Genomic DNA, 13,009 nt, shown 5'->3' with positions numbered 1-13,009 from the left:
GAGGCGATGTTGGAGCAAACTTCCGTCTTCTGTGGAAGAGAAACCCCCTGCTGCTGCCAGTTGAAGCCCAAAACTTATGTCCTCCTTTGATGATGGATGTCATTCTTCCCCAGAGAATTCATGGGCAAACATGTATGCCTTGCAGATGCAAGACTGACTGCTAAGATGACTGTTATGCAAGCCATGTGCAACCCTATATGCTGTGCAAGAATGCAGATGGATGGGTTACTAATGCATACCTAAGGGAAAATCCCTAAGGGTGGCCTGCAAGATTTTGAGAACTGGGTTTATCTGTGCGGAAGCGATTAACCTGATGTCTAACTGAATGACTGATGGAATGAACATGATCTAAGGCTGGTTACCCTCTAACGCTCTGATACCAATGTGACATGTGAGGTCTTTGACCGTCGTAAACACAACCTTAGTCTAACTAAACTGCACTTAATGATGTTTAAGAGAGACAAATATGTGTCAATGCAATGCAATGTAGCTATATTAGATGAATGGGTTACAATGAGATCTGAATAGATCTATGATGCTGAATATGCTGCCTATATGCTGAATATACTGATATGCTGAATGAACTGCTGTCCCACAGTCCACTGTCTTTCCCTTGTCTCCTGGGAAGGAAACGCTGAAGGGATGGCTTTGGGACTGATGCAATGCTGATGTGATGCTGAAAGCGCAGATGCTCTCCTGTTGCCTGAGAAGGAAACGCTGAGGAGATAGATGCGTTGGCTGAATCTGCTGGACTGAATTGGATGAGATGCGCTATGCTGAACTGGATGCGTTGATGGGCTGAAAACGCTGATGGCAGATGCTATGATGGACTGAATGCTGATGCATGAGGGACTGGTGCTGGTCGGCCAGATGCAAGAAGCCCACGACTGCCATAAAATACCATAAATGCCATAAAATGGTATAAAATGCTGGTCGACTGATGTAGATATGCTGTCGGTTGATGCTAACATCCCTGACTTGATGCACCTTAATACCTTATATGCTCATGATGACTAGGATGCTGATGTTGGTGATGAAACACCCCCATATGATGCTCGTACTGATATATGCCTGGATGAATATCCTGAATAAATGCCTGATGATGCCATGCCACTTGTACACCTGATGGGTGTGCACGTGATACTTCACCTTCTGGCATATGATGCATTGCCTAACAAAAGCATCAACATCGCATTTCAAGGTCGGCCAATAAAAGAAAGCCTCAATAGCCTTTGCCGTGGCCTCAATGCCCCTATGACCTACATACGGTGGAGCATGACTTTCAATCATAACCTTGAGCCATAATTGCTTGGTAACACACTCTACCATGCATCAACAAAAAGCCATCCCTGACAGTATAATGATCGTGGTGCTGATCCTCAAACACTTGATCATAGACCCTGCCAAAATCTTCATCCTGCGCATACTGCTCTTTCATCTCATAAAGCTCATGATGGTAAGCAAGTGAAACTGCTGAGACCTGTGGCTTGCGTGACAAAGCATCTGCCACAACATTCTTTTTGCCTTCCACATGCACAATCTGAAAGTGGAACATAGACAAAAAGTTGGCCCATCTCCTATGCTTCTCAGAAAACGTAGTCTGCATGAGGAAATAACGCAAGGTCTGATGATCTGTCCGCACAGTGAAATCAGCCCCAAGCAAACAGTGTTTCCATGTAGAAAGAGCATGAATTACAACCAGCATCTCTTTCTCATAGACCTGTAAATGCTTCTCAGCACCCTGCAATATGCGACTCTCATAGGCTATCACATGTCCTTCCTGCATGAGAACTGCCCCAATGCTGTTCCCACATGCATCACAGTGGACAACAAAAGCCTTTCGGATATCTGGTAATACCAATACGGGATCCAAAGTAAGCTTTTCCTTAAGCTTCTTAAAGGCTGCAATTTCCCGATCAACCCATCGAAACACAGTTCCCTTCTTTGTTAAAGCATGAAGGGGCAAAGCAATCTCAGCAAAATATCGTATATACTGCCTATAGTAGGAACATAATCCCAAAAAGCTACGTACATCATGCATAGTCCTCAAATCTGGCCAATTAAGAATTGCTTCTACCTTCAAAGGATCCATACAAACTCCATCTTTTGATACGATGCGCCCCAAGAAGAATTCTTGCCGTTTATGACCAACCTATGCTTCCGGAGTTCCTCAAATACTGTGGCCAAATGTTCCCTATGCTCCTCCTCTGAGCGTAAATGCACAATCATATCATCAAAGAATGTGTCCACAAACGCTCGATGAGGCCGAAAAATCCTATCCATCATCCTATTAAAGGTGGCGGGAGCATTTGTCAAGCCAAAAGACATGACTAAGAACTCATATAGCCCAAAGGTAGTCCGAAATGTTGTCTTATGCACATCCTCAGGTCTAATGCGGATCTGGTGATACCCGCTTTTCAAGTCTATCCAACTAAAGATTGTAGAGCCCTGTAAGCGGTCCAAAATGTCGATCCTCGGAATAGGGAATCGATTCTTGATGGTATTCTTGTTTAGCACCCTGTAATCTGTGCACAAGCACCAAGAACCATCTTTGTTTTGCACCAAGAGCACAAGTGAGCAAAAAAGCGAGCAGCTTGGCTGCATTAGCCTCTTTTTCAACAACTCATGTACCTCGCTCATGATTTCTTCTTGTTGGGCTGCACTAACTCGGTGTGGCGGTTTATTTGGTGAAGTACTCCCTGGACTAAGATCAATAGCATGATCTTCTGGCCTTTCCGGAGGAAGCTCTCCTAGCAATGACTCGAAAAAGTAATCTTGATACTCACGTAGGAAATCGGTCCTGTCTTTATCTAACATAGACAAATTAGATTGAGGTTCGTCATCTTTTGCATTCTTAACAAAAACCAAGTATACGGAAAGATGCTTTTTCATTACTGATGAAATGGAAGAAGTCGATACAATAGGAACAGATTCCCTTTAAGTTTTACATCCAAAATGTGCTCTTTCCCTCTATGAGTCAAAGTAATCTTCCTGTTGTACGTATCCACCACCGCATGTACCCTATGGCACCATGGCATACCCAACAAAACATCACACCCATCAAGTGGCATGATATAAAACTCCTCACTGTCAACATAACCCTGCACATGAGGCCTGAGCTTCCCAATGATAGGGGTAACGTGTTCTACATACCCACGACAAGCCATATTTGCCTCATACATAGGCCCCATCTCCTCTACACCGATCTCCAATCTGCCAGTCAAATCTAGTGAGATAAAGTTGGCTCCAGCACCTATGTCAAAGAAAATTAAAGCAGTCTGATCTCTGACCTTGCCCCATGCTCTGCACAACTCTGTCTCCTCAGCACCACCTGGCTGTTCCCCAACAAGATCAAGAACTAACCCTGCAGAAGGCTTCGGTTTCTTAGACTTGGACTCCCCTTTAGTGTCAGAGTCTTTGTTAGACTTACGCTTGGGACAATTGAAAGACATATGTCCCTCTTCGGTACAGAAAAAGCATCTCTTGGCATCCAATAAAGCTTGCTTCCCCTCAGGAGTTCTCTTAGGCATTGGTAACATTTTACGCTGCGTCTCTGCAGCCACTATTGCATCCCGAGGTGCATGCCCTGACTTCTCAGTTTTCTTGCTAGTGCTTTTGCTACCCTTAAATCCTGTTGAAACCCCAATGAGTAACGCATTTGCTGTCATAGCATTCTCTATCATTTGCGACATATTTGTTACTCCGTCTTAATGCAATAGTCACGCACTTCCTTGGACAACCCACAACAATACTTCTCAACCTACTCAGATAGTGGCACTACACGATAAGAAGTAACTGGGAGTAAAGCTTCCCAAAACTTGTTATAATCCTCCATATTCTCACACTTCAATGCATCCAACTTATGCCACGCTGTCATTACATCCACCTTAAATGTACACAGAAGAGAATACCTGCTTAAAGTGTACCCAAGTAGTTGGTGCTAAGCCACTGCAATGCATTGCCCTTGAGAAAAGTCGCAGCTTTTCTCACTTTCGAGGACTCAGTGTAATTGCCACCAGAAAAAGCAGCATCAAACTGTTGTAAAAAGGTAAGAGCCTTAAGCTTGTCTTTTGCTCCACTGAATGTGTCAAATTTCACTGCAGCTCCCCCTTCCTTATAATCCTTTGCCTTACCCAAAGGCGTTAGATTATCGTAAGGAAGTGGCTTCACAAGGTTGCTACCCCCTGCATTCATACCTATACTAGGGTCAACATTGCCAGTTTCCACACCCTACATACCATGCAATCCTGCTGACCCTCCCATGTTTCCAAACATGCCACTATGCATTCCCGGCTGCATGCCCCCATACATATTTCCTTGCATTCGGGCTGCATACCACCATGCATTCCAGGCTGCATGCCCCCATACATATTTCCTTGCATTCCAGGCTGAAAACTAGCACCAAAATTCCCTTGCATTCCTATGCCTCCTTGAGGATAACCCCCAATCATAGTTTGGAACACGGAACCTCCACCAAAATAGCATGGATGCAAAGATTGCTGCGGGATAGGTGGCTACCCGAAAAAGGAATTATGTGGGTTAGCACCATAAGTGTTCTGCATGTTGGAAAACTATCCATAAGCAAGATCCTATGGGATAGCACCACTGTTGACCTGAGGTGGGTTCCTAGAACGCACCTTTTTCTTCTTCTTAGGCTCAAAAAGAGCCCTCATAAATTCAGTAAACTTCTCACTTTGCGTGAGCTGCATGAGCACATCCACTGCCCCTACCAATCGGGCTTTGAATTGGGCATCCTCTTCCTCTTTACTTGGCATCTCTTCTGGCTGCGTTACATCCTCATAACGTGCATCTGTTGTAGCCTGTTCTTTGCATGTGTATCCTCAAATTCAGTCCTCTCAGGAGTGGACTCCTCTTCCTCGTCGTCATAGTCATAGTCTTCTTAATCAAACATCTTGCTCAAATTTACGACGACGACTTTCCTCGAGACAACCACGAGCTCACCCCCTTGGAAAAGTTGGTGATAGTCCCAAAAACGGGACCTTGAAACCGGCCTTTAGTAGAAACCAAAGTGCGGTAGACTAACAGTTGCCCAAACACAGCTGTAAATCAGCAAAGTAAAAAGATAAAAGGGAGCTACAGTGCTCCTACACAAAAACCACGACACCAATTGGCCCCAAAGCTTGGCGCCCCTTTCGGTATTTCTTTATTCACATTCAAGGGAGAGTTAACTTTGTACAACATGACCAAACATGGCTTATACATATGCATGTCCAGATTGCCAGTCCTTTGGTCCTCTTAACATAGAGGTTTCACACAGCCCTATGCTCAAAACACCACATTGTACTTCACCTCTAATCTGCCAAGAAGGTACATCCATGAGGCCTTGAAAACGCAGTCAATTGGCCCATGCACGTTGCTATAAAACAGCCCAAGAACCCTTCCAAAAACATGCTAGAATTGCTCCTGCCTCTACCCTCTTAGGCTGCAAATCCCTCCTCTCACAAGGGATCAAGAATAGCACTCCCGAACAGCCCACGTGTCACCATTTGGTCCATCTCCATTTCTGGAGCCACTTCTATGGGACTGTCACTCCATAGAGCGGCCAGATTTGTGCCATGTTCACATGGGGCCAGGCCAGTGTCCCATGTGAAAGGACCAGTCTTTTGGTGTCACATGGATGGGAGCCAGATTAGTGCCACCCGTGTGTGATCAGTGCTGCGTCACACGGACGAGAACCAGTTTCGTGCCACCCGTGTGACCTGCTTCGTGCTGTATGGATGGGAGCCTGTTGGTGCCGCCTGTGTATGGCCAAGATGGCATCTTACCTATGGGACTGTCACTCCATAGGAAGACCAAGACATATCTTTATATTTCTATCGTGCCAATTTTGTGTCCGACAGGAACTTCTTGTACAAGTTTCATGAAAGGGAGATTTCGTCCATTATATGTGCACATGCATTTATGCCTACATGCATAAATTTGTTTTTGCATGACTTGTTTGCGTGTGTCTGCCTGTTATGCCGTGCCAATACACTGAACGGGGACGCCCCCAGTGTACTGTGGAGTGCTGTTTGCTGACTCGGTGGTGTGGCGTGTAAACAGGTGGTTAAGTATTTTCATTTTGGCCCTTTTAAAAGGTAAAATCCATAAACTATGGTAAACCTTAATATTTATAAGGTAATGTGTTCACACCCATTTTTAAAAGGGGCTGGACATTTGCTTTTGAGGGTGCCCAAAGTATTAAATTGATTTTAAGGTTTTATAACCTTTTAAAAAAAAGGCTTTGCATGGAACCTCTTTAGTAATTTCCCACGTGTGTGTGGGTTGGTGGGTTCTCTTCTCTCCATCGCCTGCTGGCTGCCCTCCTGCCTTCATCGCCTGGTTCTCTTCCTCCTCCTTGGTACACGCCGGCTGCCCCTATGGTAGCTAGGGCACTTGCAAACTGTACTAGCTGCCCTCTTGTACCTGCAAACTGAAGTGGCTGCCCTCTTGTACCTGCAAACTGAATTGGCTGCCCTATTGTACCTGCCAACTGAACCTGCTGCCTCTATTGTACCTGCAGCTGTACTTGTCTGCAAGGCAATACCCACCTGCTGTACCTGCCTGCAAGGCAATACCCACCTGCTGTACCTGCCTGCAGGGCTGCACAGAGACCTGTACCAGTTGTGCCTGCATCTGTACCTGCTGTACTGGCTGTACCAGCATTACCCATTGTACTTGCTGACTGTGCAGCACCTACAGCCTAACATCAACTGTACCTGCTGCCCATACAAATTCAATTTTAGTCCTGCTGCTCCTAGCTTGTGTACACCTGGTGATGTTGATCTACTTGCATATGGTGATGCAAATGGACTTATCTACAGCCTTCTAGCTGTACAAACTGCTGCTAATGAAACCAAAGTACGAGGCTCCAAAATAGAGGAAGGACTCTTCCATTGTTTTATCTGCAACAAGCTACTCTAGGTGCTATGTTTAAATTTATGTAAAATTTAATTTTTTTAATTGAAATTTCAAGTTCTACAAGTTTGTGTAGTGCAAGAACAGGGAATTTCTCCCCTATGTGTGCGTGCTAACCGCGCCCTCAGGATCAGAGGGCCAATGAAGGTTAGCCAAAAACCTAGGGGAAAAAACGGGTACAAAGCTTACCTGGGAGAACCGGGAAACATTCCCTCCACGGTGTACCACTGTGCCTGGCGTTAGTACGGACGTGTGCCTGTTGTGCACGGTCCTGGAAGACCAGTGAAAGGCAGGCATGCACCCAGTGAAGGTGGCAATGAGCCTGTGACTTGAGGCTACTCCGACCAACACACCTTCATCGACTTGAACCAGTTTGTCTGGTTGTTTTCACTCCATGGTGGAGAAATCTGAGCTATCAGACATGTGACACTTGTACAAATATAAATACTCCAAGAAATACAAAAAGTATTGAGGGGGGGGGGGGGGGGGGGGCTTTCCGGCCCCAGTGCTGGTGTCATTTGTATTTTTAGTATTTCCAGTATTTATGTTGCTGATGGTGTTTCCATTGTTTAATATCAGTTAAATTAAGTGTTCTAAATATGTGTATATTGTCTTCCAATCTGTAGGCCTCCTGTAGGGAGCGGTCACACCACGAGCCGGAAGGAAGAGGAAATTTAACCTGTGTGCGTCTGACACCGCCCACCAGCCTATATCTAGAGAGAGAGAGAAAACAGTAACCAGCTATCCCTGCACAGCAGCAGTCCGCCGCCTTCCTCTTGCTTCTCCTACGGTCTACCTTCCACGAGAGAGGGAGAGAAGAGAGCCTACGCTTCCTATTGCAAAGAGGGGAAGAGAGAAAAAGAAGTATCCTCCTAGCTGCATCTGCCCGACCAGCCCTCTCTACAGACCTGCCCGCTGCTGTCCAACTGGACCAGCGCTACCTGTTCAGTGTTCAGCCTACTGTTCTCTGAAGCCAGCCGGCTGCCTTCCGAAGAGAGAAAACTCATGTGCCATGTAGCTGCAGCCGGCCTGTTGCAAAGAGGTAGAGGGCCTGTTGTTCAGCCCCTGTGTGCCACCTGCAAAACTACCCGCCAGCTTCTTTTCCAAGTGAGAGAGAAAAGTGTGAGAGCAAAAAGCGTCCCCCTGGCTGCTGCCCAATTCCTCCAAAAGCAGCCCTTTTGCCAATAATAGCATGACTCCCCAAAGGCCACAATTCTCCCCAAAAAGTATTCCTTTGGTTTAAAACCTTTGTCTGTTGGAAGGTTGGCGATTTCGAGCGTGTGATCTATGGCTAGAAGGTGCCTTGGATTATCCCATAGGTGGAAGCATGGGAAGTTGAAGAGCCATATATAGACTAGAGTGGCACCTTGTCATAGTCATCTCCTCCGGCTGGTGTTTTGGGAGGCAGCTCACCAAGAGATGGGAGCCCGGTGGAGGGATGCTGCAGTGCCCGTTGGGGGTGTTCGTGGAGCTCGATGGTGATGCGTCTCCTACGTGAGTTAGTCTTCCGCTCCGCATTCTGACATGGTATCAGAGCCCGGGCGTGTGTGGTCCTGGGCGGCCCGGGCGTGTGGTCGTTGGGGGTGTTCGTGGAGCTCGATGGTGATGCGTCTCCTACGTGCGTTAGTCTTCCGCTGCGCATTCTGACATTGTCCCCTCCTAAGGTTTTTAAAACCTTTGTCTCCCCCCACATGGGGTTATAAAAGGGAAACTTAATAATACTACCTAGAGTCCTCTAGACCACAAGTGCGCACATTTAATAAATGTCCTGCACACTTGTGTCCTGCAAATTGACCACCATGCCCAATGTTCGAATACGTTGTACAAATTCACAGGGTCGTGACAGCCAACTATTGCCTTGTCTTTTGCAGAGGCAGAGTACCGGGCTGCTGCTTGCAAGGTTGTGTGGTTGCGGAGGTTACTTGGCGAGATTGGGTTTCCATAGAAAGAACCCACAATCATCCAGTGCGATAACCAAAGCTATATAGCTATTGCTCGGAACCTAGTCTTCCATGCCCGGACCAAGCACATAGAGATACAATATCACTTTGTTCATGAGAAGATTTTACCTGGTGACATCTTGCTTGTTTATTGTTCGATGGAGGACAATGTGGCGGACCTCTTCATGAAGTCTCTACCTCAAGCGAAAATGAAGAAAACACCCGGGGGGGGGCAGCGCGCAAGAGAAGGGGAAGGGAGGAAGAGGGCGCATGCAGGTGGGAGGGCATAGAGGGGAGAGGCCGGGGCAGCACAAAGGTGGATAGGGGGAGAGGGTACAGGTACACGACCGACCTGGCGGGGGGGGGGGGGGGGGGGGGGGGGTTGTGGGGGGCTGCTCCAGCTCACTTTCTTCCATCTCCACCTTTTCTAAGATGTCCAAGTCCTATTTCCATCCATTAACCTTAGTCAATGCAAGTTCTTGGGACATAGGGTTTGCACTTGGTGGACGATGATGTCTACACGACATTTGACCGACGACACATTTAACCAAGGTTGCCCTGAATTCCCAACACAAGTCTAATAAGCGTCCTGGTCACCTGGACAACATATCATGCTGCTGGTGGGTTACAGAGACCATGCAAGATGGGCACGGCAATGTGGTACGAGACACAGATGATGCAACTAACTACCCTTGGCAGTACACCTCTGACTTGTCCCTAGACAAGGGCTCACAAAATGCTTGGTGTCCAGCCTTGTGTGTACAGTCATGTCCACGTGGCATCCAAATGCAGGATGCATGTGACAGAGAGGAAAGAAGATGGGAAAGAAAAAAGAACTGGAAACATGTTATTGACCTAAACGGAACCTGGAATTAGGGTTGCAAAGTAGGAAAACTGTCAAAATGGCTTTCAAAAATGGAAGCTGAAACCTCCAAAACACAAGCAACCCAAACAAGTATTTTGTCTGTAAACCCCCATTTTGGGCCATTTCATAATTATGATCTCGGATGGCCCTGCAGATAGTCACCAGGTTTGATTTTTCCAACTCCAAGTATGACTGCAGACCACAGCACATTTATATAATCTTTTTATTTGAAAGCAAATAGCTTACCTCTATAAGTGTACCCATATCTGCACTACTTCCGTAGTAATAATGGTAGAACTCTGCTGGCAGGGCTCTATCTTGTGGTGAAAAATTCGAGATTCCAACGTTAGAAAATGCCTTGTCACTGTCTTTAGAACCTTGTAGGCTGACAGGTGTTAGTTCTACATGTTCCTTAGTTGATGTTGACTCTCCAACCTGGTCGATTTGGGCGTCTAGCTTTTGCATTTCTAAATGCATGCATGTAGGTACTGCAGCTTTTCCAGCTTCCTCAGCATTCGCAATGGCTGCTGCAGTGGCACTTGTGTCGGCTGCGGCTGCAGCTTGCCGCTCCTCTTCTTCCACAGCAGCTCTAACCCGTTCCATAAACCTGTTGTCCTCTTCAGGGAAAAAGCTTCCTGAAAAATAACAAAAGTAAAAGACTTGGGAGAAAAGTCACCTTGCAAACCACAGATTGTGTACAAGGCATGAAAAGATGCACAACACACACGTGTACACACACACATCCCAGCAGGGTAAGTACATGGCCAAAACCTTGCTTCTTCAGCCTCTGAATTCTAATTGCACGTAATTCTTGGAGTTTCTCAACAATAAGAACGAGTTCAAGCTGCAACAGGAGAGAAAAATACTTATATGAGTTTAAACAAAAGCGGCAGGTAAAAACATCAAGCAACACCTATGAATTGTTAAGATAGGAACTGATGCTTACTTCTCTTTCTAATTTTTGTCTTTCTTCTTTTGCCTTCTGTTTAGCTACTTCCTTCATCTTCTCTATCTGCAAGGGCAGGAGTCAAGTTTACTACACACACATCCCCATCCACAAAGTTCCCTGTTTGCAGCTTTTCACTTGCAAAACAAATGCACCCCGTCCATTGGCTTGCCATAATGATGGGTTCAAATGTGTCCATGGTGGAGTCGGAAATTTCCACCCACACCATACAGAAATGGATCAAAATAACATTTAGTTTGACACGAGTACTAACCTTCCGTCTGGCAATATCCTTGGCTATCTCTCTTGCTCTCCATTCATCGGCTTCTAAATCTGCTCGTTCATACCCTTCCCTTTCCTGTACAGAAAATAGGATGTCAGCTGATAATGTTAATCCATGTAACCTAATCTAGCTTGGGGTCACGGGTGGGTTAACCAACCATTCAACCTTCCAAAATTACCCTAGTTTAACCTTCTAGCACTGTCAGCCTTGATCTAAAAAACTCTACCCTGAAGCTTCTTCTCAGCACTTAAAGCTTAATCTATGTAACCCAAACTTGATCTCTCTGGTCCATCCTCTACATTTAACTCGAGCTATGTAACCCTAGTCTGACCTTTACAACTGTTAGCCTTGATCGAAGTAACCCTAGTAAAAGATCTTTCTTCTAGAAATTAATCAGTGCAACCCTAATGTTATACCTCTAACCCATCCTCTACACTTAGAATTGGATCCCTGTAGCCCTGGTTTGATCCTGTGACCCAAGCTCTATATGAAATATTGTCAATGTAGCCTTAGTCTGATCTTCCGTCACTGATAGTATCAATCCAAGTGACCTGACTCTGAGACTTCTCCCTCAATTAGTTAAAATTCATCTATGTGAAACTGATGTGATTATGAACTCACCTTACGAAGGGCTTCTGCAGCGAGCTGCCGTCGCTTTTTCCTGCGCTTGCGATTGCTGAGCATCTTGGATCGCTGGGTAGACATTCTAGCAAGCGCTGCAGCCTCCTCCCATGTGGAGTGCCCTTGCAAGACAGCAAGCAGAGGCGCAAGTTGACTGAATATAGACCGCTGCAAGGTGGTTGCAGATTCCAGAGCCAGTGCCTCCACGCTTTCAAGTTCATCGAAGCTCTTTCCTTCCAGGGCCTCACGCAATGCAGAGGAGCAAGAGGAGCCTGACAGAGCACCATCCATGGAGGCCCCATTTGGAGGGGCTTCCCCCTTGTCCTTGGAAGTAGAAGCTGCTGCTGATTTCACGGAAATCACGGTCTCCAGTTCATCAGTTCTGGCATAATGTGAATGAGGGTTAGAAGAGAATACAAAAACTGCAGCCAGCAGCTAGAAAGTCAGAGCAGATTGAGCTAGATGGTGGGAATGGCGATGGCTCACGGATGGCAATTGTGGGGATGGGGATGGGGCAATGGCAATAGTGGTGGCGGTGATGATATTGATGCTAATAGTGGAAATCAGAGCAATTGCGCTAGATGGTGGAGAAGGGAATGGTGGTGTGGAAGGCCATGACGCACGGATGGCAATGGTGGGGACGAGGATGGCAATGGCAATAGTGGTGGTGATGATTACGGTGATGGTGATGGTGATGGTGATGGTAGACACTGTACCTGTATGATGAAGATGACAGCGGCAATCATGGTGGAAGGGATGTTAGAGACTGCACTTACACTGCTGTGAGGAGTTCGACGTCGTCGAGAAGGCGAGCAAGATGATGGCGTAGCTGATGAGGGCTCTGCCAGGGAGGCGGACATCGAGGGGGAGCACTGTCGCGAAGTGCCATCGTTAATTAATGTTAATGAGCACAAATTTGAAGGTTGCAGCCCCCATAATAAATGAAAATTTTGTGCATCCATTAGTATTAACCACCAGTTTGGGATTGTATTGGTGCTAGTTTAGAGAAACCGAAAAGTGGGAACACGGTGAGTAACTTCACTCGTGCCTATTTGCATGGTCAGGTTAGTGGGGCGCGTGGCTGGTGTACATCGCCCATGCAGGATGTTGGGCCTTAGTCATGGAAGAGGTGTGGGGGGAGCAATGTTGGGGTGCATGAGGAGATACACGCTTGGGAAATTGGGACCAGGACGAGCTTGAGAGGCCATGAAGCGATCCCACGAGCGAAGAAGACGCCATGGATGCGAAGAGAAAGCATCCGGATTGGGTCGCTGCTAGATTGAGCCCTAGACTTCCATCAGAACAGTCTGCTAAAGCTAAGGTATGTGCAAGGGTTCCTCTGCCAATCTGGTAAGAAGGCAGATAACCTTGTTCTCATTGTGCAGCGTGATTATCTTCTATCCGGGTAGACCGCCATCCAAAGTAGAACTGGAAAG

At 46.5% G+C, this 13,009-nt stretch overlaps 1 protein-coding gene across 4 annotated transcripts in view; it reads right to left on the bottom strand.

Moving 5' to 3' along the window:
• LOC147604306 (U11/U12 small nuclear ribonucleoprotein) overlaps positions 1 to 12,490 on the bottom strand; it is a 43,617-nt gene extending 31,127 nt beyond the window's left edge. For 2 of the 4 annotated variants that reach the window (XM_086795247.1, XM_086795248.1), the window contains exons 1-6: positions 12,350 to 12,490; positions 11,574 to 11,955; positions 10,944 to 11,027; positions 10,670 to 10,735; positions 10,495 to 10,567; positions 9,970 to 10,358 (exon numbers count right to left, since the gene is read on the bottom strand). In XM_086795247.1, coding sequence (XP_086651373.1) covers positions 9,970 to 10,358; positions 10,495 to 10,567; positions 10,670 to 10,735; positions 10,944 to 11,027; positions 11,574 to 11,955; positions 12,350 to 12,462 — 1,107 coding nt within the window. In that variant the 5' untranslated portion in view covers positions 12,463 to 12,490. The remainder of the gene's footprint in view (positions 1 to 9,969; positions 10,359 to 10,494; positions 10,568 to 10,669; positions 10,736 to 10,943; positions 11,028 to 11,573; positions 11,956 to 12,349) is intronic. The other 2 variants (XM_086795249.1, XM_086795250.1) reach the window with 2 other exon arrangements.
• Between the last annotated feature and the right edge of the window lie 519 nt (positions 12,491 to 13,009).

The sequence above is a fragment of the Cibotium barometz genome, chromosome 62 (genome assembly GCF_041138505.1).
Source record: "Cibotium barometz isolate CiBa-2024 chromosome 62, ASM4113850v1, whole genome shotgun sequence".
Taxonomy (NCBI): domain Eukaryota; kingdom Viridiplantae; phylum Streptophyta; class Polypodiopsida; order Cyatheales; family Cibotiaceae; genus Cibotium; species Cibotium barometz.
Note: the sequence above shows the minus strand (reverse complement) of the source record. Positions and strands in the feature narration are given on the sequence as shown.